Here is a 25,280-nt window from a genome sequence, read left to right on the forward strand (position 1 = left end):
CAGTACCAGGCTGACCGACCGCCGTCCCTCCGCGAAATGGATATCGCCCCTATCTCCCTGCAAGCCGCGAGCATGTACGCCCGCCGCCGATCCTGCCGACTGTACGCCGTAACCTTGAAACAGATTGATGAGGTTCTAGCCGCCGACCCCCAAAATAGGAACGGGCCGACCCTGCCCGAAACAATCCGGGAATTCGCGGACGTATTTTCCCCGCAAGAAGCCGAGAAGCTGCCCCCACACCGACCGTCCGACCACCATATCCCGCTTATAGAAGGAAAAACGCCGCCGTTCGGCCCCCTGTACGCCATGTCCCGCGAAGAGCTGATAGCCCTTAAGGAATGGCTGACCGCAGAGTTGAAAAAAGGGTTTATCAGACCCAGTTCGTCATCCGTCGCCTCGCCCGTTTTGTTCGTGAAGAAGCAGGGAGGAGGGTTGAGGTTTTGCGTGGATTACCGCGCGCTGAATAACATTACCGTAAAAGACCGTTACCCGCTGCCGCTAGTCCGAGAGACCCTGAACAACCTGGCCGGCATGAAATTCTTCTCGAAAATCGATATCGTTTCCGCTTTTAACAATATTCGGATTAAAAAGGGGGAAGAATACCTGACGGCATTCCGCACGAGATTCGGCTTATACGAGAGCCTAGTCATGCCTTTCGGGCTAACGGGAGCCCCCGCGACGTTCCAGAGATATATAAACGACTCCCTGCGCGAATACTTAGACGTATTTTGTACAGCCTACCTGGACGACATTTTGATTTATAGCCGCACCCGAACAGAACACGAAGAACATTTGAAACTCGTACTGGAAGCCCTGAGGAAAGCCGGGCTATACGCCAACGCCGCGAAGTGCGAATTCTTCGTGACGGAAACCAAGTTCCTGGGCCTGCTGGTCGGCGTCGAAGGCGTAAAAATGGACCCTGAAAAAATCACCGCTGTCCTGGACTGGCAAACACCCAAAAAGCTTACTGACGTACAAGCATTTTTGGGGTTTGGCAACTTTTACCGGCGCTTTATCCGAGATTTCTCAAAGATCGTAGCCCCTTTGACGAGATTGACCAAGAAAGACGTCGCATTCGAATGGAATAGCGCCTGCGAAACCGCCTTCCGACTGCTGAAGAGAAAGTTTACCGAAGCCCCCGTACTGGCGCACTTCGATTGGGAAAAGGATGTGATCCTGGAGACCGACGCTTCCGGTTATGTTTCTGCGGGAATATTGTCACAATACGGCGACGACGGAATACTCCGCCCCGTCGCGTTCTTTTCGAAAAAACACACAGCTACCGAATGCAATTACGAGATTTACGACAAAGAATTGCTAGCCATTATCCGCTGTTTTGAAGAATGGCGCCCGGAACTCGAAGGGACGTCGTCCCCGGTCCAAGTAATTACGGACCACCGCAACCTGGAATATTTCACGACGACGAAAATGCTCAACCGCCGACAAGCCCGATGGGCCGAATTCCTGTCAAGATTTAATTTCCGTATCACCTACCGACCCGGGAAACAAGGAGCGAAGCCCGACGCACTAACCAGGAGGTCAGAGGATATGCCTGAGGAGGGGGATGAACGACTTAAGCACCAAACACAAGTCGTACTGAAAGAACACAATTTACCTGCCCGCCCCACCCGGTTACAACCCATAATCCGCCAAAACAAACCCCTATTGCCAAAACACCTGATAGAGCTACTAGACGCCGGATACGAATCCGACCCGATAACGCAATCTGCCCTAGAAGCGTTGAGGACAGGCGCCGACCGCCACCCCAAGCTGCAATTGGCCGAATGCGAAGAACGATCCGGCTATTTGTATTACCGCAATAGACTGTACGTACCCGATTCGAATAATCTGAAAGCCGAGATCCTGCGCCGCTGCCACGACTCCCCCGTCGCCGGTCACCCCGGCAAAGCAAAAACCTACGACCTGCTGTCCCGAGAATATTACTGGCCCGGAATGCTACATTACGTATTATTATGGGTAAAGAAATGCCAGACCTGCCGCCGAATCAACCCGTCCCGCGAAGGCCACCAGGGCCTCCTGCGACCCCTGCCCACTCCTGAACGCTCATGGCAACACCTGTCGATGGATTTTATCACACATTTGCCGCAAAGCAACGGCCACGACGCCATCCTAGTGGTCGTAGACCGCCTGACTAAGATGAGACACTTCGTCCCTTGTAAAGGGACCTGCAATGCCGAGGACACCGCCAACCTGTACCTACACCACGTATGGAAACTACACGGGTTGCCCCTGACGATAGTTTCGGATAGAGGCACCCAATTCGTGTCGAAGTTTTGGAAACACCTGACAACCCGTTTGAAAATCGACAGCCTGCTATCCACTGCTCACCACCCCGAGACTGACGGACAGACCGAGCGTTTTAACGCGTCCCTGGAACAATATTTGAGAGCTTATGTGGCCTACCTGCAAGATGATTGGGAAAGTTGGCTTCCCCTCGCCGAATTCACAGCCAACTCCCACAAGTCCGAGACCACCGGAACCTCCCCGTTTTACGCGACTTACGGATTCCATCCCCGCATGGGATTCGAGCCGGTACCCCTGAACCAGCCTTTGCCCGCCCAGCGGGATGCCGAAAAGCTAGCCGCCCGAATGGAAGCCATTCTGGAACAAGCCCGCGCCGAAATGACCGCCGCCCAAGCCCGTTACGAAGAACAGGCGAACCGACACCGTACCCCGGCCCGCCGGCTTACCGTCGGCCAATATGTATGGTTAGACGCACGGAACATCCAGACCGCCCGCCCGCAGAAGAAACTGGATTGGAAGAACTTGGGACCCTTCCGAATTTCTGAAGTGATTAGCCCGTACGCCTACCGTTTGGACCTGCCGTCGTCTATGAGAGTACACCCTGTTTTTAATATAAACCGACTAAAACCTGCTGACGTTGAGCCCCTGCCGGGCCAACAACCTGCACCGCCACCCCATTTGGAAGTGGAAGGTGAGAGAGAATACGAAGTCGAAGAGATCCTCGACTCCTTTTGGGAAACCCGCGGCCGAGGAGGCCGCCGGCTGAAATATATCGTCCGTTGGGCTGGATATAGCGAACCCACGACTGAACCTGCCGATTACCTGGAAAACGCTGCTCAATTGGTAAAGAATTTCCACCGTCGATACCCCCATAAGCCCGGGCCCCGGCCGTGACGGAGCTCGGCCTGGAAGGGGGGAATACTGTCACAGACCTGAAGGACAGCCACTGGGCTGTCGCTTAGTCATGACCCCTGTCACGTGAAGGCGCGAGGGCCGAGCGCCTCGCGCGCGTATATCTACGCGAAATCTCTGCAGTCTCCGATATGTAGCTCCTCGAGCTACGTCTTCGTCAACAACCACCTGCTACCCTGTACCTGGAAGACTAGATAGCCAATATACTCTGTCCTGTTACCTGATCGCCCGCACCTACCTGTCCGCCCTGCCTGCCCGTGACAGAAATACGCTATCCCTTATTATCGTTTTTTTACGCGGGTAACGGTTTTTGTTACGGTTTCCCTTTTTTTTTTATAATTCGTATTTTCGGTTAATAAAAAACGTATAATAAATTGCGTAACGTTTTTCCAATTTTATTATAATTGTAATTTGGTTCGATAATCTTGTAAAAATATTCGCTAAATTTGCAACGACCGTTTTGAATTTTCGGACGTTTTTAATAATTTTTAAAATTACCGCAATTGGGTATTATTTATATATAAATTTGGATTTCAATATTCCTTGGTATTTTTGTAATTCTTTTAATATAATTATTAAAATTTCGGAATCCCGTTTATTTTATTAATCGAATTTTGTTTTAACGGTTTTAAAACTAATAAAATTCCAATTTTTATAATATATTTATCGTATATATATATTTTTAAATTGTTTTTTAAATTTTATATATATTTTCCGGAACGTTATATAAATTTTTATATTTATTATAAAAAACGTTTCAGCGTTTTTTATTAAGATTTGTGGAAATAATATATATATTTGGGATAATTTTATTTATGATATTTCGCATATAATTATAAATTCCCTAATTATATCGTCGAAAATATTATATAATTTTTTTAAATAATTGTTAAGTTTGTTCCAAACGTTTAAAAAAAAATTTATTATATATAATTCCATTTTCTTATTCGGAATTTAAAATAGAAACAAATAATTGTAAATATTTTTTATATAATATTATTTTAATTTATTTATTATACCAATTGGATTTATTGTAAAGTTTTTTATATTTGTTTTTGGAATTTCCGGAATTTTGTTTTCGTCGGAATTTTATTTTGGTATAAATGCCGAAAAACCCCTAAACCCCTAATTTATAAAAAAAATAATTCCAATTACCCCCGTTTTTATATTTTGGTCTAATTTATTTTATTATTTGTTTTTCGCAATAATATTTATTAATTGTTTTATTATTTTTAAAATAATATTTTAATATTCCGTTCGTTTGGTATTGGAGTTACGTTTAACGTTTTTTGGGGTATAAATAAATTTTCGTATTTTAATTTTAATATTTTTACAAACCATTTATTTCGTTTCCCGTTTGTTTTATTTAATAATATAATACCGTTCGTTTCCAAATAAATTTTCAATATTTTTTGGATCAATATATTGCATAATTCGAAATATTTTTGGTTCCAACCAACAAAATCTTTTTAATATTTGTAAAAAAAAATTTCCCGTTTTCGTTATATCGGTTAATAGTTTTTAATACTTATATTTTTTTCGAATTATTATTATTTTTTCCGGACTTTTAAGGAACCCGTAAAAATTATTATAAAAAGAATTTGCTTTCATATTTTTTTTTAAAAAACGCCGGTAATTTTAGTATTAATATAGTTGTATTAAAATAAATTCGTTTTATATTTTAACGTTCGTCGTCCTTTTTAAAACCCGATTCTGCGTGTATTATATCGTATTTTATCCTTTTTAAAACGTTATTATTTCGTTTAAATTTATTATTAATTATAAAATAATCGACCTAAATAATAAAATCCAAAAACCCCTAATTGGTTATAACGGATATTATTTTTATATTCTTTACGTAACGTTTGGATAAACGTTATACGTTTAATATAAGAATTCTAATATATGATAACGGTTTTTTCAAAATTGCCCGTAAAATATCCTATTGGTTTTAAACATTTGTAAAATAACGGTATTATCGTTTTATCCTTTTATTTTGCTTTTTTATATTATTTAAATAATATTAATTAATATAAATAGGTTTTTCGTAAATCGATCGATTAATAAAACGTTATTATTGGGTAAAAGGTAATATTTTTTTATTTAACGATTAATTTGTTTACGTTCGAGCTTTTAACCGTTTTTTCCTTTTTATACCCGTGACCGAGTATTAGATGAATTACGTGTGGGTTTGCACGTAAATCATCAATTAAATTGATAACTTGAACGTTATCCCTTCTAACGTTGGGCTCCACATCTCCGACCCCCCTAAAGTCCGGCCCCTAAAAATATCTACTCAGCCACATCAACCCTTTGTTTTATTTTATAAATATCTAGACGAATTTTTCACTTTAGAACTTGATTTTTGAAGATTCTTGCTCCAAACCTTCCAATGAAACAGTACACTGAAAATCAGCTTCTTGCTGCCATTTCTGACATAAGAAATGGCAAATCAGTTCACAAAACCTCGCAAAAATGGGGTATTCCTCGGAGTACCCTTCACGATCGTTTAAAGGGGGCCCAGTCAATTCAACAAGCGAAAAGATTTTGTCAAAGGCTTTCACAGGAGCAGGAAACCTATTTGGCAGATTGGGTACTTGCGCAGGCCGCGTTAGGCCTTCCGCCAACGCATCAAGAACTACGCTATTTTGCGGAACGAATTCTTCAGGCCGCCGGAGAAAGAAAAAGCCTTGGGAAACATTGGGTTAGCCGTTTTATAGCCCGATATCCAATTTTGAAAACCCAAAGGCCCCGGCGAATAGAAAATGCCCGGGTTAATGGGGCTACAACCGAGGTAATTAAATCTTGGTGGCTTTATATTACGAACCCGGTTATTAACGCTATTAAACCGGAAAACCGTTGGAATATGGACGAAACCGGTATAATGGAAGGCAAAGGATCTAATGGCCTAGTATTAGGGCTTAACGGGATCCGGCCGTTGCAACGAAAAGAGCCCGGAACGCGTGGTTGGACGAGCATAATCGAATGTGTATCAGCTACGGGGGCTGTTATACCTCCCCTCGTTATATTTAAGGGGAAAAACGTACAGCAACAATGGTTTCCAGCTGATTTAAGTCCTTTCGATACCTGGCAATTTCATGCAACCGAAAACGGGTGGACAAATAATGAAACAGGTATCGAATGGTTAAAAAAGGTGTTTATTCCGTATACCCAACCTTTAACCCCTGAAAAGCGGTTATTAGTTCTGGATGGCCATGGATCACATATAACGGACGAATTTATGCTTCTTTGCTTGCAAAACAATATTCAACTCCTATATTTACCCCCTCATTCGTCACACGTTCTTCAACCGTTGGATTTATCGGTTTTTGGGCCGTTAAAGGAAGCTTATCGACGTCACCTGGGATTTGTAAACCAGTTTTGCTGTTCAACGGTTGTTGGGAAACGAAACTTTCTACTTTGCTATCGAAAAGCCAGATCAAAAGCATTTATAGCAAAAACCATTCAATCTGGTTGGCGTACGACGGGGTTATGGCCGGTGAACTTGGCAAAACCACTTTTAAACCCTTTTTTATTAGAAAATAGCAACGCCAACGTCGAAAAAGGTAAAAATAACGGCTTCCAAAGGGATAAAACACCGGAAAATCCAACCCAAAAAATTAACGACCAGTCTTTACTTATTTGGAAAACCCCTAAAACGACCCGAGATATTCGACTTCAACTACAGGAAATTTCCCGGTCCGAAAAAAGTAACGCCACTTCACGGCTTTTGTTTGCAAAAGTCCAAAAAAGCTTCGAAGCCAAAGATACCCTTTTGGCTAGCGCCCAGCAAAAAATCAGCTTATTGGAAGCACAACTGGAGGCAATACGGCCGGTTAAAAGGAGGAGGGTGGTTCCGGATCCAAACGAGCTTTTGGTTAACAAACAGAACATTATTGGATTGCAGGAAAATGATATAGAAAATTTGGAACCTTTAGCTGATGAAGAAGAGGTTAATGAACCGGAGAAGCGTGAAAACGATTGTATTTTTGTCCGTTGATAATTTTATATTTAAATCAGTTTATAAAAGTAGGCATTTCGTTGTTAGATTTTCAGGGTGCCGAACAAGGGGGGTGCCGAACAGGGGGTACGCAACGTTATTCCAACAAGGATAGTTGTTTTTGAACATTGGGACGAGCAAATGTGTGATGTGCTCGTCATCTCCCTGCACTGCTGGTATTTTTAAAATCTTATCATATTGGTCAATTCTGAGTGGGAGGGGCCATACCTGGAAAACACTGGGCCAAAAAACTAGTTACCCCGCGTTTTCCACAGTTATTTATATTTTTCCAACTGTCCGTGGTTTGACAACAGTGATTTGTATACCGCAACCCGAATCCTTGGGCTCCTTACCATGGTCAGTGTTGAGAAAACGGCAGATATGGCGGCGGCGGAACCACAGGCACTTGCCAGTCCCATTTGGAAAACAGCTCTGGAGCGGTATTTCGCCGAAACCCGGAAAGGTGGGATTAAAAATGCGGTTATCGAAAACCATCTCTGGACTGTACATACACCCGAAAACTTATTTAACGGAATCGAGGTTATCGTACCACCGAACACCGAACCATCCATTTCCTGGGCGAGAGTTTTGAAAAAATTGAAACCAGGCATGTTGGGGCTGAATCTCTTCGCCGCTATTATAATCAGGGCTTTTGGAATGGAAGGAAAAGTGGCCGCACTTCTTTGGGGCTCCATCCGTCTCATTTTAATAATATGTAAAAATTCCCCATTTAATATAACGTTAAACAGAAATTGACAACAGGAAAAACGCACAACCTGTCCTCGTGGAACTAATCGAAATATTGGGCGAGCTGCAGCGAATTCTGCCGCGAATTCAAAAATACGAGAAAGAACTACCAATAATAGACGCGTTAAAAAAGTTTTATTCGATATATATAACGTGGTTCATCAGGACCCCGGACATATCAGGACCCCGGACATTTTTCAACCCAGTTTCATCCTTTATTTTCCACACGTGTTCTTTCCCCCAACAGTAATGGAATCATCAAATTGCGAAGCGCGAATCATTCTTGCTCTAAATGAGCTCCGATCAAGCAAAAAGAAAAGCATACGAAAGGTTGCATTAATATATAATGTCCCAAAATCGACACTACACGACAGAATAAACGGCATCGCTTCTTTGGCCAATCGTCGGCCAGGCAACCAAAAGCTAACGGAAAGGGAAGAGGAAGTAATTGTCCAGTATATACTGGACCTGGATTCCCGAGGGTTTCCAGCCCAGATCGCTGATGTGGCCGCAATGGCCGATCATCTTCTCGCTGCGCGGGACGCGCGACCGGTCGGCAAGCAATGGGCTTATCGCTTCGTACAACGACGCACAGAATTAAAAACGCGTTTTTCTCGCGCTTACGATTTCCAAAGAGCTCTTTGCGAAGATCCTGACGCGTTAAACGCGTGGTTTCAATTGGTGGCCAATATGAGGGCCAAATATGGCATCCAAGACTGCGACATGTACAACTTCGACGAAACCGGCTTTATGATGGGCCAGATTTGCGCTGGAATGGTCGTAACTGGGTCCGAAAGACGCGGAAGAAGGAAAAAAGTACAGCCTGGCAATCGAGAATGGGCGACTGCAATTTGTTGCATCAGTGGCGACGGTTACGATATACCCCCGTATATCATCGTCAAAGGCTTTTACCATTTGTCCAATTGGTATACAGAAGGCGGTCTTCCGGACACGTGGCGCCTCAAACCCACCGTTAATGGATGGACCGACAACGAGACTGGCCTCGACTGGGTTCAGCATTTCGACAACCATACAAAATCGCGGACAAAAGGCGTATATCGGATGTTAGTGCTCGATGGGCACGGCAGTCATCGATCCCCTGAATTCGAGGGCTATTGCAAAGATCACAATATTATTCCACTTTACCTGCCTGCTCATTCATCTCATTTAACCCAGCCACTTGATGTCGGAGTGTTTAACGTCCTTAAGCGGGCGTACGGTCAAAAAATTAACGACTTTATCCGGGCCCACATCACTAACATCAGCAAAGTCGACTTCTTTTTGGCTTTTGCAGCGGCTTACAAAAAGTCAATGACAAAAGAAAATATGGCCGGGGGTTTTCGAGGGGCGGGAATTATCCCCCATAGCCCGGAAATGGTCATATCTAAGCTGGATGTTAGGCTACGGACGCCGTCACCTAAAGAGCTTGATTTTTCCAGCACCGAAACCTGGGTCTCTCAAACACCGCACAACCCGACAGAAGCCGTTAATCAATCTACCCTTGTTAAAAGTCGAATCAACTGTCATCAGGGAAGCTCGCCAACGCCTATTTTTAATGCTGTAAAGCAGCTAGCAAAAGGGTTGGAGTCGATTGCTCATCGAACCACACTTTTGGAAGCGGAGAACCACAGCCTTCGGAAGGCCAACGAAGCGCTTAGCAAGCGGCGCAGGGCTCAAAAAACACGTATCCGCGAAGGAGGGTCATTTACCATACAAGAGGGTCAGAATTTGCTTCAATCAAATGGTGCCGATGGTCTAATATACGAAAAGAAAGATGAAAATGGGGAGGGGAGTAGTGCGCAGCCGGCGACTAAACGACGTTGCGGCAACTGCGGTAAACCTGGACATAATGCACGCACCTGTCAGGAGGATGCAGAAATGTCTGATGTACATATATCCGATTGCATTGAGGTAAATTGAACAACGCTGGCGTTGCAATTGAAATTGGAAGTAGTATTGTGCAGGAAAAGTGTCCGGGGTCCTGATATGTCCGGGGTCCTGATGAACCACGTTATATAAATAAAATTGGTAAAACGGCCGATAATCCAGCCAATATAAGCGGTAAAAAAACCAAAATACCGCTAAGAACCCGAAAATCTGGCTGTATGGCGGGATTTATTTTGCATTTTTACAATATTTATTCGATTTATTATTCGATTTTTCATTCCAATAACGTTGGGCTCCACATCTCCGACCCCCCTAAAGTCCGGCCCCCTTGAAAAATGTAACGACGAAATACCCCTTTTATAAACCGATTTAAATGTAAACCTATCAACGCACAATAATACAATCATTGTCAGGCTCTCCCGGTTCGCTAACCTCTTCTCCATCGTTCAAAGCTTCTAAACAGTCCCTATTATTTTCCTGTGCTTCATAAACGTTTTTTTTGCTGACCAAAAGCTCGTTGGGATCCGGAATCACCCTTTTCCTTTTGACCGGCCGTACCGCCTCCAATTTTGCTTTTAACAAACTGATTTTTTGCTGAGCTTCAGCCAATAAGATATCCTTGGTTTCGAAGCTTTTTTGGACTTTTGCAAACAAAAGCCGTGAAGTGGCGTTACTTTTTTCGGACCGGGAAATTTCCTGTAGTTGAAGTCGAATATCTCGGGTCGTTTTAGGGGTTTTCCAAATAAGTAAAGACTGGTCGTTAATTTTTTGGGTTGGATTTTCCGGTGTTTTATCCCTTTGGAAGCCGTTATTTTTACCTTTTTCGACGTTGGCGTTGCTATTTTCTAATAAAAAAGGGTTTAAAAGTGGTTTTGCCAAGTTCACCGGCCATAACCCCGTCGTACGCCAACCAGATTGAATGGTTTTTGCTATAAATGCTTTTGATCTGGCTTTTCGATAGCAAAGTAGAAAGTTTCGTTTCCCAACAACCGTTGAACAGCAAAACTGGTTTACAAATCCCAGGTGACGTCGATAAGCTTCCTTTAACGGCCCAAAAACCGATAAATCCAACGGTTGAAGAACGTGTGACGAATGAGGGGGTAAATATAGGAGTTGAATATTGTTTTGCAAGCAAAGAAGCATAAATTCGTCCGTTATATGTGATCCATGGCCATCCAGAACTAATAACCGCTTTTCAGGGGTTAAAGGTTGGGTATACGGAATAAACACCTTTTTTAACCATTCGATACCTGTTTCATTATTTGTCCACCCGTTTTCGGTTGCATGAAATTGCCAGGTATCGAAAGGACTTAAATCAGCTGGAAACCATTGTTGCTGTACGTTTTTCCCCTTAAATATAACGAGGGGAGGTATAACAGCCCCCGTAGCTGATACACATTCGATTATGCTCGTCCAACCCCGCGTTCCAGGCTCTTTTCGCTGTAATGGCCGGATTTTATTACGCCCTAACACCAGGCCATTAGATCCTTTGCCTTCCATTATACCTGTTTCGTCCATATTCCAACGGTTGGCCGGTTTTATAGTATCGACAACGGGATTTTTCAAATAGGACCACCAAGATTTAATTACCTCGGTTGTAGCCCCATTAACCCGGGCATTTTCTATTCGCCGGGGTCTTTGGGTTTTCAAAATTGGATATCGGGCTATAAAACGGCTAACCCAATGTTTCCCAAGGCTTTTTCTTTCTCCGGCGGCCTGAAGAATTCGTTCCGCAAAATAGCGTAGTTCTTGATGCGTTGGCGGAAGGCCTAACGCGGCCTGCGCAAGTACCCAATCTGCCAAATAGGTTTCCTGCTCCTGTGAAAGCCTTTGACAAAATCTTTTCGCTTGTTGAATTGACTGGGCCCCCTTTAAACGATCGTGAAGGGTACTCCGAGGAATACCCCATTTTTGCGAGGTTTTGTGAACTGATTTGCCATTTCTTATGTCAGAAATGGCAGCAAGAAGCTGATTTTCAGTGTACTGTTTCATTGGAAGGTTTGGAGCAAGAATCTTCAAAAATCAAGTTCTAAAGTGAAAAATTCGTCTAGATATTTATAAAATAAAACAAAGGGTTGACGTGGCTGAGTAGATATTTTTAGGGGCCGGACTTTAGGGGGGTCGGAGATGTGGAGCTCAACGTTATACAAAATGTACAACAACTTAATCATATAGCCTTTTGCTTGTACGGTACGCGCAAAATGCAAACACTGTGCAGATTTGTCGGTTAACGACGAAAATCGACGAAATATCCTCAAACAAGAACTCGCGCTATCTTTTCCGCCAACGTAATTGGTGGAAAAACCCATGTGGCTGGTAAAGTACATGGAGCGCTCGGTCTACCTTGCGCAGCAAGGGTGGGCTAGTCTAAGCACTGAGACTAGATCCAGGGGACGCAGCAGTGCCAAGCCCTGATTCACCTCCCTGTTATGGAGGGCATCGTTCTTTTGTGCCCTGAATGGGAGATGATATCTATGCATGTAGTGAGCTCTTCGTATTTGTAACGCGCACCGGGCCTACCTCAGCCAAGGGATCCGCCGCCGAGCGAGCTGGACGGTCAGGTATGTTGCACCACCGCTCAGATTTTAATCTCGCCCGAGGCGCTTCTAAAGATTTGCCGAGAAAAGGGTTGCCATCTCCATTAAGACTCATCAGCAGCACTGAGAGAGATTCTCATGGCCAACCTCCATCAGAGGCAGCCGTAGTCGGCGTTTAACCAATATAAGCAGTTTGAAAGGGGTCTCACCGCCACCACTTAGTTTTTCTTGTCATTACTGGTTGTTTGGCAGTTCGGTAGAGGCGGACATCCGCTGCTGTCGTCCTTATCCTGAGTGAAAGGGCATCCAGGTCGATGCGATGTAGTAAACTTTTGACGAGGAGGGCGTAAGCTTGAATTCATGCAAAACTTATATCAACGTAGGAAAAGCCATGTGTGTAACTGGAACCGCTTGTACTCATTATCAAACCAACTCCATCCCTACCTTCAGCCCCTGATTCGAAGCCTGTTATCATCGATAAGAAGCGCACTGCCCCTCACGTCAGCGACTCAAGCCCTACAAGACAACAAGACCAGACGTACCCGACGAACTAGGCCCACAGGAGGCAAATCACCCACTCCTCCTCCTGTATCGAGATCTGCCTTTCCATGCGGCGCAGGGGCTTTCAAGATCTTGATGGGAAACCCTGTGATCAGACCGTTTGGGGAAGGACAAAGATGGAAATCCTGGGCTATTATAGTCGTGGTGGACTTCTGTCCAAAGAGGAAGTCAAAAATGGTTGATCCTACACGTATACGTGGATCCTCGTTGTATATACGAGAAAAAATGAATCTCGTCGTCTAATACTACCTTGTTCGATAATTGTGAGTAATGCAAAGTCGATGAGCATAACTAGCAGCTATTTGCTCCTCCTCACGGAGAATGCCAAACCCTTGAGATGCTCGACTCTCGGTCTATCATGAAGTGACCAGTGCAAGGAAGAATCACTCAGCCAGGCCGAATCATCACCCTCCCAGCCAATATCTTTCAAGTCGAAAAGCTCCACCTCCTCCAGATCCCAAGAGCTATCGCTGGATAAGCCAGGCAATAATCTCAAGTCAAAGCATATGGCACGGAAGCTCCACGTGTCGTGAAGGAACCTCGAGTTTCGCTCCCAGGGAGCCCGGAAAACTCCTGCCTTCCCATCAGGCACCGCAAGCGTGTATCCCACGACCCTGCCGCCGGGCTTGACGAGGTTTGCAGCGGAGGCCAGGACCTCTCGCAGCTGATCCTCCCAGCAGAAATCGGACAGGAGCATGTTGAGCACGACGACGTCGGCCCGGCTCTTCAGCTCTTCTATCAAGTTGCGAGCCGCCGGTGGAAGGTGCGGACGGTACCTGTTCCAGTCGAGGATGTCGGCAGATTCGAACTCAACGCACAATGGCGGGGGGCCAAACAGCCTGTCCCCAACATCAAAGTGTTGCGGGCGCGAGTCCAAGCCGATCAGACGCGGAGAGGGCCCACCGTTGGCAGCAGCAGACGCATCCTCTGCCAGCCGCCTCAGGTCGCCACCCACGCCGCAGCCAACGTCGGCGATGGTCCCGCCATTTGCCGCCACGGAGACGACGAGACGCACGTACCAGGGCATCTTTGCCAGCCCAGGAACGATGAACAACCACCTGCCGACCCAGGGGTCGGGGTTGAGCGCCCACAGCTCGGCGTGGATGGCCTGCAGATGGTCGGCTAGGCGGTCCGCGTCGTCGTCGCTATCGCTCGCGTCGTCGGGCTTGAGCAGTGTCGACGGCGATGTTGGTGGGATGATGAGGTGTGGTGACGAGGCCTGTCGGGCTTTTATCTTGGAGGTTGGAACGTCGGATTGATACCACACGGCGTCGACTCGCCGAGTTTCTGGGGTGGTACGCCGGTCCTGCTTTCCAGGAAATCCAAGAAATCCAAGAAGTGAGCGGGCGCGGCTCGCGATGCGGTCCCCGATTGAGGTTGCCGGTGCGTCAGATTGGCTCGAGCCACAAGTTGGCCCATAGGCGAAATAGGGAATTTGCAAGGACTGAGTGTCAATTGTTCCGGGTTGAGCAGGCATGCTCGTTATGCTATGTCTCACTACTTGACTTCAAATGGGGTTGCCGTGAAAACGGCTTGTTCGAATTGTGCTCGACTTGACAGAGCTGACTGACAGTGGTGAGGTTCTGGGCCGACATGTCACCATAGATTCTTGTCGACGCCTGTGTGTTGACTGGGGCCAAGGTGCCTGCACGTGATTTCGTGCCACTCCTTCTGGGGGAGGGACTAGGAGACGGCCTCCACGCAAGAAACTCTCGCCTTGCCGCTGAAGTTGTTACGTTGTATTCTTGAGACTCAAAATTACCAGATTGTCTATTGTCTCAGATTATCACCTGCAGAGCAAACTCTTTTTTCTATTTCTTTATTTTTATTTTTTCTTTTGGGCGAAGGGGAAATCCCCTGTCTACCCCCAGCACAAAGTTCACTGGTCAGCTGCGAAACAACCTCGGGGACGAAAGGCATGCCCTCCACTATCGCTCGGCTACGGACCCCGTAAGAGACATTATCGCGTTTCTTGGAAACGATCTCTGCCCCAAGTGCCTGGACTGTGCCGACTTTGACTACTGCTCTTTGCGTGTCATCCACGCCAAGGAAACGGCATTCCTATCATGTCTTCAGCACTATGCAGTCCGGCGAGCATCTCCTCGTGGAGGAACAGATCAAGCGGCGGCAGAAGTACAAATAAAAGACCGACTCTAATTTAATCTGCAGGCTCACCATTTCGGCTGCTGAACGTGCCGAGCGTGCCATGAAGAAGATGAGCTTGACCAGTTGAGGATCATGGGCGGCACATACCGCCACGCCCACCTGCCGATTTTCTTCATGACCGAGCAGACTCCGACACTGAACCCCGCAAAGACCTCATTCCAGTGTGCTGTCCCTCGCCCACCCAGCATCCTCACATTGGATCCGCAACAAGACCCTCCGATGACAGTGTATGTGCTCACACCACTCTTGCTGATAAAATAAAATAAGTTCAAGCCCGGCCTTTCGTCTTGCACTTGTCAGCGAGGCTGGGGTTTGCAGAAGCGTTTATCGCCGTGGTTTCTGGAATACGGTAGCTGGCCAATCTGGCGATGCAACGGAAGCCACTGCCCGCGATGGAGGCTGGTACTACGAAGAAGAATCTAGGGGCGTCGTGACGCGGATGTTCTGGCGAAGATCTGCACAACCGCTCTCAGAATTCCCCTCCCTCTCCATGGAATTACATAGTTGTTTCCAACTGAATGACTGGATGGTTCCAGAACCAATTGTTAGGGCGGGAAGGTTGTTGTTATTTATTGAGTTAGTCATTTAACATAAATATGAAAAAGATTAAAGGTTCCCGCACGGCAGCGCATATACTGGAAGCGGGTTTGAGCATTTCTACCGCCCGGAACAAAAAGAAAACAGCTTTCAGAGACCCAGGGATCTCCTCATGCCTTGTTCATCGTCGGTGAGAATAAGAAAGCTCTTACTTTCCAAAGGAAGTTCGCAGACCGAGGACTATACATGTCCGAAAATAGAGACCAAATTGAGAAAAGAGTCAATCGTGGTGTATAGCCCAGAGATAAGCCCCGATTTATTTATTGTCTGTTATGCCTCCGATTCGTCTGCCGTATTGTCTCGCGGGTGCTCCGGCACCATAAACGTGACCATATACGTCGGCGGGACGCACACGGCAAAGGCGGCAAAGGCGACGGCCAGGTTGATCATGGGCGAGATGCGCGCGGCACCAATGCCAAACGCGAGGGCGGCGCCGAGCGACTCGAAGGACCTGACGATGCCGACGCTCAGGGTGACGGTCTCGACGTCGGCGTCAAAGGTGCCCACGATCCAGTAGACAAAGATGTAGTGGCTCTCGTTCATAAACATGAAGAGGCAGTTGACCGCGAAGCCCCTGCCAAAGCCCGGAGACGCCCAGTCCAGGCTCACCGGCACCGGCGAGCTGCCGTACAGCTGCTCGTTGGCGACCTGCCAGCCGAATATGGCAAACATGACCACGCTGAAGACGGTCCAGGTGATCTTGGCGGCCTTGGGACGGGAGAAGCGCTTCTGGTCCAGGAACCAGCCCCAAAACAGGTCTGCAAAGGCCTGCACGATGGCAGAGGTCAGCGACGCGAGGGCTCGGCTCCTCACCGAGAAGTAGCGCGTCAGATAGATGCCCTGGTACGTCCGGTTCCAGTCAAACGTGATCAGGACCGGGATGAGCAGGTAGATGCGCTTCTCCCTGAGCAGCTTCCACAGCTTGCCAAACTCGAGCACCGTGGCCGTCTTTTGCCTCCCCACGCCCCTCCTCCTCGAAACCACCGTGCCGTCGGACCGGACCACCTTGTGCGGCGGCGAGCTGAGCAGCGCCAGGGGCAGGCCCAGGCACTGCAGCGCGATGAGGACGAGGTACGTCGCGTAGCCCATGCGGCCGGTCCGGTCGTTGTCGACGTTGAGGCTGAGGTTGATGGCCCCGCCGATGATCTGGCCGCACTGGCGCAGCCCGAGCCAGACGCCCGTGTACAGCCCCCTCTCGTGCACGAGCGGGTAGCCGACCGCGATGGCGCCCTCGGCCGCCCAGAGCGCCGAGGCCGAGATGCCGCACAGCGCCGCGCCGAGGAGCACGAACCACTCGACGCCGTAGCGGTTGTTCATGTACAGGGACGCGGAGTAGGGCGCGTAGCCCAGCGTGCCGACGATCAGGATGGCCTTGAGGCCGAACTTGTTGGCGAGCGCGCTGAAGACGGCGCAGCCAAACACCATCAGCCCAAACGTCAGGGAGTTGGCGCCGTTGACGAGGTACGGCTCCTGCTGGCCGCCGGCGCCGGTGTCTGGATTTTGTTTCGTCAGATGGATGGGACCTTGTTGACTCCCGAGCCGGGAGAAACTTACTGATCAGGGCGTTCCAGATGCCTGGCTGCGTAAACGAGATCATTCCAGCGACGATGACGTTGAACAGCGTGCTCCTGTACCACCGAGCAAGCTTCGAGCGGGGCTTGGGCGCATAGTCGCTGCTGTTTTGGTCGTCCGGGAGGGCATCCCCCTTGCCAGCCACGGGGGCCTGCGAAGAAGAATTTGCTATCTTGTCAGACATGGCCCCAAGTTTTGTTTCAAACACCAAGCTATTCTGCAGCAGCGATTGGGAACGCATTTTACCTGCGGCAGTGATTTTTATACTTGAGGATTATTCTTATCGCGTCTGTCCTGTCCCGAACGTCGCCGAGCGCTATGCCCAGACACCAAGACCATGGAGGTTTGTGTGGTTGGACCAGATGTTGCTAGACCCCGCAAAAAACCCCGGCTTGCAGCTTTTGTCATGACGAGACGTGACTGCTGTGGGCCATTGCGTGATCAGTGAAAATTCCAATCTGCTTATTAAGGGCTGTAATTCCAATGGCAGTAGACGGCATACCGCGTATTTAATCTGTACATTATGCTCACCTTATACTTGCTTCATGGTAGTGGCTCAAGGCTAGTTCGGTTCCTCTTTTCACCAACATGCAATTCAGACACCAAAGTTTATCAAACCCCACACATTATTTATTAATGATTAGATATCGAAGTGGCGCAAGTCTAAGATGCATTCTTGGCGCGGGCGACGTGGTCAGTGACAAGACATGTCCACTCGTCGGTATCATGGTAGATGGTAAAGGTGTCGTCATGTGTCAGGCCGGTGCTGAGCCGGGTGCCCATCTGCCAGAAGCCGTCACCAGCAATGCCCTTGGTCTCGAGTGCCCACTTTTGCCACTGGCTCTCAACCTCACAATGTCCCTTGGAAGGGGGTACTCCATCTGTAGAGCCCGTCAATAAACATGCAGAGTAGAGTAGAGGAGATGGATCTGAAGACTGAAAATTGGATGGCTTACATTCTTCCATGTAGCAGGGCTTTCCGGCATCGACACACTTGGACCCGTGTGATTTTATCCAGTTGTACGCAAAGCTCACAGGGGCGCCCCCTAAAACCAGATTAGTTTGCAAACCGAGTAGTTAAGCCCAAATAGGGGGCTAGGGGGTTGGTCAACTTACATGTAGTGGGATACATGTGAAAGGTCCCAAAGTCAATGGTCTTGATCTGCAGGTTGCGCCAAAAGTCGGTGCCAAAGACGAGCCAGTACGGGGTCCAGACATCCCCCGTCAAGCCCTGACCCTCGTCACCGATGGAGACGAGATGGTTGGGGTCGAGCGACTTGACCAGCTCGGAGGTCTTGGTGGCCCAGTTGAAGATGTCGTCGGTGCTGCACAGGAAGCAGCGGGGCTCGTTGGCCAGCTGCCAGGAGAAGATGGCGGGCGACGCGGCGTAGCGCGAGACGACGGCCTTGACGTAGGCCTGGTACTGGGCCTGGGCGGGCTCGTGCTTGAACCAGGTCGACGAGCCCCTGCCAAAGGCGGCCTCGTAGGCGGGCACGCCGCCGTAGTCCTGCCAGTTGTTGACAAAGGGGATGATGAGCTTGAGGCCGCGCTTCTCGGCGCCGGCGACGATGTAGTCGAGGCGCTGCAGGCCGTTGGGCCCCTCGTTGATGATGGATCCCGAGGCCGACAGGTACTGGAACCAGACCGTGTTGGGGTCCGTCGGGATGCTGGTCACGTCGTTGAAGCCCCACGTGCGCAGGATCTTGATGCCCGACGCCGCCATCTGGTCCAGGGCGAGGTCCACATCGGCATTGTTGGTGAGGAACGGGAGCCAGTACGCGTTGGTGCCCACCAGGTACTGCGTTTCCCCGTCGATGGTGAATCGGGTGCCGTTGGTCGTGGCGAAGCCAGCCGGCACAGATCGCGCTTGCTGCTGCTGCTGCTGCTGCTGCTGCTGTTGCTGTTGCTGCCGTGACGACTCGGCCGGGGCAGGGCTGCGAGCCTGGGGCAAGGTCAATGCTGACACCCCAGCGCCGACAAGCAAGACGGCCAACAAGTTGGAAAGATTCATCATCGTCCGATGTCTGTCTCGAGGGGGCCTGCGACTGATGCTGGGACGAGAATGTCCCAAGTTCGCAGGAGCCACGTACCTGGGGGTACTACCACGTAAAAATACGAGGTAGAGTCTTTTGCTGGGTGGCTCCGGGAGGAGGGGGACATGATCAGGTCAGGAACGTCAACACTGCCTCCATCACCCAGCAACCTCGGCTATGGGCACCCTACCTGAACGGCTACAGTGCTCTCTTTTCGTACGCGGTACGCAGCACGGAATGTGGGGCGACTTTTACCGAGATTTGCTTTAGCGGCTTTGTCCATGCATTCGTTATGGGGTCTACTTAACATACTTTGTAAACCCACCCGATTGTTCGATTGGCCATACCGATAAGTCCCCGTAACCTCCCCGTAAGGACTTGCCAGATTCCAGGAATGATCCGAACATGAACATTGCGGCCAATCTCCCGCCCCCCGCGAGTGCAACCCTCTGACCGAAACAGGAAGTCGACCGATACAGGCGGCGGAAGTTTTGCTGCATGTTTACCAGACGGCACCAATAAAATGAGACCCCTGCTTTTTTTCTTTTCTTTTGAGCGAGCGGGATGATCCTGATTGCGTAGACAACAAAAACAGCAAGGCATATGCCTGTACATTCAGACGGATCGCCATTATCACATCTCATCGCATCCGTTCTAAACTTTTTTTTTCCGAAATGAAGGGACAAGGTCCTCTTTTTTTATACTTCAGCCAAGTTGAAGTCTGTACCAAGGCAGCATCCGGCGATATAGGCGTAAATAAAAGAAGAAGTAAAAAATAATGTATGATAACCAAAAATCGAACAAGATTAATCCTAATCGTAGATTGGGTACTGCGCATCTTGGACAACTTTTTTTTTTTTTTTTTTTTTACGTTGGCGCCGAGTTTGTTTGGGGCAAATTACTGGATTCGGCGACACAAGCATCACCGGGAAATTTCCCGAAAAAGAAAATGTCGCATCCAACTGTTTGATGCTTCGGGCCAAGCTGTCCGAGCAGAGATGGCTTACTGGGAGTCTGGGACACTGGGTTTCAGTCCCAACTTGTCTTTTCTTTCCCCCCATCTCATAACCTTCTTTTTCGTTCTCTTTTCTTGTTCCTGCATCCTTTTTCTTTTTGCCATCCAGCCATACCCTTGCCCAACCACCCGAGCTACTCGGAATCGGCCGACGCCACGGGGTCTACCCAGCACCACCAGGAAAGGGTGACATGGGACCGATCACAAAACGTAACGGTCCAGAACGCCGGCAGAAATTAGACCCTCTGAAAAATAAAGAAGCCCTTTTTGTTTTCTCGGATTTACACCCCTTACAAAAGTGATCTACCCAATCTAGCTCCGATTCGCTGTTATCTCGTGACGACAGCGGAGATTGTCCAGGATGCTCTGCAATATCCCACTGTCCAGCGACAGCCGGGCTGACTGGGGGCCCCCCTCGTCCCCGACGATGCGACTCTGGACGTCCCCGTAGAGAAAAGTCCGAAGCAGTGCGGGGGCGGCCGGGGCGTTGAGCACGCCACCATCATGGGTCCCCAACCCGGGGTTCTGCAGCGCAGCGCCACCGTCCCAAGATGTGGTGGGGTGGATGCCCAGGGCCGCCTCGATCCTCTGCAGCATCTGGCAGCTGAGGGTGATGAGCATCTCGATCTGGAGGTGCGGGTGGCAGCTCGGGTCGACTCCAGCAATATTGATATCTGGAATGTCCGTCTTGTTCCCTTTTGAGCTTAGCTGGTTTGGGCTTTCCTGCATGCCTCGGTCAGGTTGATTGTTTTGCACAAGGAGTGCGTTATAAATGGCCGCAAAGACGGCCTCGTAACCGCGAAAGAGCCACATGTAGCAGCTTATGATGGTAAAGGTGGTAGGCAGGCTGAAATACTTGTTGAGGTGCGGTGAGAGCATCAACGGTGTCGAAACCCTCTTCCTGTTGGGTTGATGTGGCTCTTGTCGTTTTGATAGATCCTCCATGTCTCTTTGGTCGTCTCTTTCACCATTTTGTATGTATGGCATTGGCAGACCCTCGCATGAGCTTGACATCGTCAACGCTGGCGAGTTTATGAATGAGTAATCCGAGTCCGGGCTTGCACTTGACGAGCGAGAAGTTTGATCGTCTTTTACTTGCGCTTCTAAGCTTTTCAAGCGGTCCAGAGTGTCCAAGAATGACTGAGAGCTTTCTAACAATATCCCAACCGTGTTTCTGCCGGCTTCGGATACGCTGTTGACCTCAGCGGAGCCGGTTTCACTCCTTGGCAAGCAGCCCAGCAGATCTGCGAGCTCGACCGAGGACCCGTCTTCAGTAAAGCTAAAGCACACAATAAGCTGTGAAGTGAGCTTGGCAAGCTGCAGCAGGCATTCTTGCCTGGTTCTGGGTCGCCGAGCTGCGGCTGGGGCTTGCGTTACGTTGGCAATGTTTGGGTTCGGCATGTTTGGTCCGACCACCGGCCCGCCGCAGTCTGACCCGTGGTTGCTCGAATTTACAGCAAAAGCCTCCGAATTGGTCGGGGGGTACTCCTGCCATTGCCTGGAGGAAAACAAGGGTGAGATGCCAAAAGCGTGATCGTTGATGGCGCCGGGCATGCTGTGCCCCGAGTTTGACTGTTCACTTGCAGCGACATTGGCGGATGCTATAGATTGAAAGTTTCCATGGACTGCAGAAAGATCCGGAGTAGAAAGGCCCGTCATTGCCGGCCATTGAAAGCTATTGCTGTGCTCTATCGACCCGTGATCCAGCCCCGCATGTGGTTTGGGGACTGCTGGCACGCTCGCGTAACCTTCTCCTGGTGGTGGTGGCATGGGGGCGCCAAATTGCCATCTCATCCTGCTTTCATTATACAGCTTCCCTGCGGCTTCAGGCCCAAAGGTGGCGTCGAGGGGCAGATTGCAGCCATATGGAAACGTTGCCGAGGCCTTGAAGACCTGTCGCTCGTAGCCGCACCACCACGGAGGAGCCCGCCGCCTGCGGACCGTATAGAGACACTCGGCCCCGGCCTTGACACATCGCTCGCACGCAGGTAGACCCCCGGAACCGCCACAGCTGGTGAAAAATTCGATACTAGGCAATCTTGCGCATCTCAGCTTCCGTGCCCTGCAGCGGTCGCATGCGCTTCTCCTCGAGTTGATGGCGAGCGTGCCTCTCTCCTGGATGTAGTTGTTCTGACCACTGCCATGTGAGATTTGGTCCAGGTGGAGAACGCTAGAGTCCATGGTGCTTCTACTCTGGTAGAGGGAACAAAAACAAAAAAAAAAAACAAGAAAAAAAAAATTGCTATAATTCCGAGTGGTCTAGGCAGGCAAATGAGCTGGTTCTTCGGCGGAATTAAAGCTAAGCTTATAATGATTTCAAGTTTTCAACAAACTGACTTGAAGCCTATTATCGCCAAATCACCTACTCAGCTTGGAATTCTATCGAGTCACCAAACTTGGACAAGCAACTTGACCTTGTTGCTGCATCCTCCAAAAAAAAATGGAGTATATACAAGCTACTCGAGCGCCACATCATGTGCCGAGGGGGGGCCTAGACTGTTAGTTTTAACTTCAAATGACTTGGTTGAGATCCCTTAGCTTGAAGGCTGTGTCCCCTCGTGTGCCAGCCAGACCCCTGTACAGACATGACAGCCCCGAAAGGTTTGGCACGGCCAAGGGGAAAGCCGCTTCTGCATAGTCCAAATCGCATAGCTAGCTGCTAGTCTCGCACCTGTGGGGCGGGGATTGTATTGGGATTTCGATTCAAGGCCCAACTTTGGGCCGGTCGCCCAACTTTAGGCCGGTTCGCAGGCCAGTCATTTGTCACGGCCAGGGTAAGCATAGCACGGAAGCTAGTCTATTGGCGCCTATCGACGAAGATTCTACTCTGAGGAGAGGAAAGGAAACAAACAAAGTTCTGAGCTTGACGCGACGTCGATAAAGGTATCACCCTGGTGGGTCGTTGGTCCAGGGTCAGGGTTAGGGTCTGGTGATCTCATGGTCCAAATGTCACATCATTCACCTGCAGTAAGCATCCCTGGCTGCAGGAACTGTACCAGTCTCGTCCCATCAGACTTCAGAAACAGGTATTCTCCCGTTATAATCCAATAAGGTCTGCCACCAGTGTCATTATGCACGCAGTGATCTGATGTACAAAAAGTACTTGCACACCTATCACGTTCATTCAGGATTCAACCAGTGCTGACCGCTGCGATTATGCCATGACTCATTTCACGCAAATCACAGGCTTACCTGGCACTTGTGTAGCTACTACTGAGCTTCCAATGCCAAGCTGTTCGTTATCATGACTATATTGACGAAACCAAGCGCTGAATCGCGGCATCCGCATATCTCTTTGCCGCTCAAGTATCCTACGGGATACAATGGCTAGGCTGCCTGGAATCGATGATGATTGGTAATGGATGTCACGTAAGTTACGCATCGTGCTGGGATTGATCTACCGAATCGTGGCGGCAATGTTATCAAAGGCGGATTCCAGTCTGCCAAGTCATATTTCCCGAAAACAAAAAAAGAAATAAAAGAAAACTGCCTCTAATACCATTCAGGGAAACTGAAAAAAAGAAAATAGACACTAGGCCAGGTTCAAAAAAAAGTGTAATGGGAGGGGAATCGGAGGATACTTTGGTCAATTTCTGACAAGCCATCAAGCCGCCGCATCGGGCGAGATTCTGAGGTCTATCACCGTCGTCGAGGATTCCTGCGACGGCTTTACGTCGTGAACGTAAAACCTCGAGTCGGCCTGCTGAAATATCTGACGGAACTCGGAGAGCCTTCGCGCCTTGCCGTTGAAGAGCGTCATCATGTCAATGTCATACAGAGCAGACGCGAGAGAAGGCGAGTGGTCTTGCAGAACCTGGTCGCAGATCAAGATGCGGCTATGCGTGGCCATGACGGGGGCAATCTGGCGGAGTATCTCGACGCAGGAATCGTCAGCCCAGTGGTAAAGAGTGTGGCGAAGGAGGTACGCCGCGGCTCCTGGTGGAAAAAAAAGGATGAGTCAGTTTTTATGGAAGCCTGGTACGAGGTTGCACCAACAGAAAACAGGTTTCCCGTTTTTTTTTTTTTTTTTTTTTTTTTTTTCTTTTTGCCTATCATGGACGTACCTCTAATTGGCTGAGGGTCGAAAAAGTCATGCCGCTGTAGGCTAAGAGCTCTTCCGTTGTGCATGCCCTCAGAAGTCACCAGGTGCTTGTCCTGAACAACACAGCAGAGACCTGCATCTGGGAAGGCCTCCAAGATCTTTTCGCTGGCCTGACCCATGCCGCCGCCAAGCTCAACTATGACACCTCCGTCTGCGGCCAAGGTTTCCCACGGGTACAGGTTTGGCGTCTCGCAGAGACTGTTGACGGCAACAGCCCGCATGGCTTGTTCAAAGTTCTCGTCACGCTCCTTGTCGACGTGCTGATTGTAGTCCCAATACGTTCCGCTGTAGCCGAATGCCAGGTTGAACCCGCAGAGGTCGCCAGCCACCGGGTTTCGATAACCAGCCTCGCGGAGAGCCTCGGCTTCCCGGCTGGAGGATTGGAATCCCACGCCAAGACGATGTAGGAGAATGTTTTGTTGGGTTGGGCCCTGCATGGCCCACGAGATGGAGGTGTGGCTGTAGTAGCCTGGCTCCGGTTCGGCGAATATATAATGGGTCACGACGACGCGCATAACACGCGCCAGCAAGCTTTCTTGTATCTTGAGGCTGGTTGCCAGATGCCTTCTCGAGATTCGGCCGTGTTGGGGGATTTCATATCCAACTTTGAGGTCAAGTACAACCTTGAGGCAAGCGCAGAAGTGGACCTGAAAAGAGTATCATGTTAGGGAATCCAAGTTGTACAGCGATAGCTGAAAATCACAGTCCACAGTGAAGCAAAAGAAATGATTCTTGCCTGGAGGGAGCTCTGAAATAGGGTCATTGCGGGATCGAGAGTCGTTGCCATGATCTGCTGTGCGAGCTCTACGATTCGCGCCTTTTCTTGCAGCCCTTTACTGCTCTTCAGGTTTACGTGTGGGGGTCTGCCTGGCGAGAGCGAGGGCTT

General features: G+C 48.9%; 7 protein-coding genes across 7 annotated transcripts; 2 read left to right on the forward strand and 5 right to left on the reverse strand.

Annotated features, from left to right (window-relative positions):
* Positions 1–7,531: 7,531 nt before the first annotated feature.
* MGG_16700 (uncharacterized protein) lies at positions 7,532–7,971 on the forward strand (the record flags this gene model as incomplete). The annotated part of the gene is made up of 2 exons (XM_003711614.1): positions 7,532–7,762; positions 7,927–7,971. 2 exons carry the CDS (start codon positions 7,532–7,534, stop codon positions 7,969–7,971), a joined length of 276 nt encoding a protein of 91 aa, XP_003711662.1.
* Positions 7,972–12,771: 4,800 nt separating this feature from the next.
* Positions 12,772–14,482, reverse strand: MGG_05841 (uncharacterized protein; the record flags this gene model as incomplete). Its single annotated transcript, XM_003711615.1, has 3 exons — positions 13,226–14,482; positions 12,891–13,061; positions 12,772–12,813 (listed from the first exon to the last, which is right to left on the reverse strand). The coding sequence occupies exons 1-3, from the start codon at positions 14,384–14,386 to the stop codon at positions 12,772–12,774; spliced, it is 1,374 nt and encodes a 457-aa protein (XP_003711663.1). The 5' UTR covers positions 14,387–14,482.
* Positions 14,483–15,147: 665 nt separating this feature from the next.
* MGG_16701 (uncharacterized protein) lies at positions 15,148–15,664 on the forward strand (the record flags this gene model as incomplete). Its single annotated transcript, XM_003711616.1, has 2 exons — positions 15,148–15,302; positions 15,376–15,664. The coding sequence occupies 2 exons, from the start codon at positions 15,148–15,150 to the stop codon at positions 15,662–15,664; spliced, it is 444 nt and encodes a 147-aa protein (XP_003711664.1).
* A 117-nt stretch (positions 15,665–15,781) lies between these two features.
* Positions 15,782–17,613, reverse strand: MGG_05843 (uncharacterized protein). Its single transcript, XM_003711617.1, has 3 exons — positions 17,491–17,613; positions 17,227–17,395; positions 15,782–17,165 (listed from the first exon to the last, which is right to left on the reverse strand). Exons 2-3 carry the CDS (start codon positions 17,267–17,269, stop codon positions 15,943–15,945), a joined length of 1,266 nt encoding a protein of 421 aa, XP_003711665.1. The 5' UTR covers positions 17,270–17,395; positions 17,491–17,613; the 3' UTR covers positions 15,782–15,942.
* Positions 17,614–17,701: 88 nt separating this feature from the next.
* MGG_05844 (mannan endo-1,4-beta-mannosidase 1) lies at positions 17,702–19,536 on the reverse strand. The gene is made up of 3 exons (XM_003711618.1): positions 18,361–19,536; positions 18,201–18,290; positions 17,702–18,125 (listed from the first exon to the last, which is right to left on the reverse strand). The coding sequence occupies exons 1-3, from the start codon at positions 19,256–19,258 to the stop codon at positions 17,908–17,910; spliced, it is 1,206 nt and encodes a 401-aa protein (XP_003711666.1). The 5' UTR covers positions 19,259–19,536; the 3' UTR covers positions 17,702–17,907.
* Positions 19,537–20,604: 1,068 nt separating this feature from the next.
* Positions 20,605–22,473, reverse strand: MGG_05845 (uncharacterized protein; the record flags this gene model as incomplete). Its single annotated transcript, XM_003711619.1, has 1 exon — positions 20,605–22,473. One exon carries the CDS (start codon positions 22,471–22,473, stop codon positions 20,605–20,607), a length of 1,869 nt encoding a protein of 622 aa, XP_003711667.1.
* A 1,423-nt stretch (positions 22,474–23,896) lies between these two features.
* On the reverse strand, positions 23,897–24,831 carry MGG_05846 (O-methyltransferase; the record flags this gene model as incomplete). The annotated part of the gene is made up of 2 exons (XM_003711620.1): positions 23,897–24,228; positions 24,357–24,831. 2 exons carry the CDS (start codon positions 24,829–24,831, stop codon positions 23,897–23,899), a joined length of 807 nt encoding a protein of 268 aa, XP_003711668.1.
* Between the last annotated feature and the right edge of the window lie 449 nt (positions 24,832–25,280).

This window comes from Pyricularia oryzae, chromosome 3 (genome assembly GCF_000002495.2).
Source record: "Pyricularia oryzae 70-15 chromosome 3, whole genome shotgun sequence".
In the NCBI taxonomy this organism is placed as follows: Eukaryota; Fungi; Ascomycota; class Sordariomycetes; order Magnaporthales; family Pyriculariaceae; genus Pyricularia; species Pyricularia oryzae.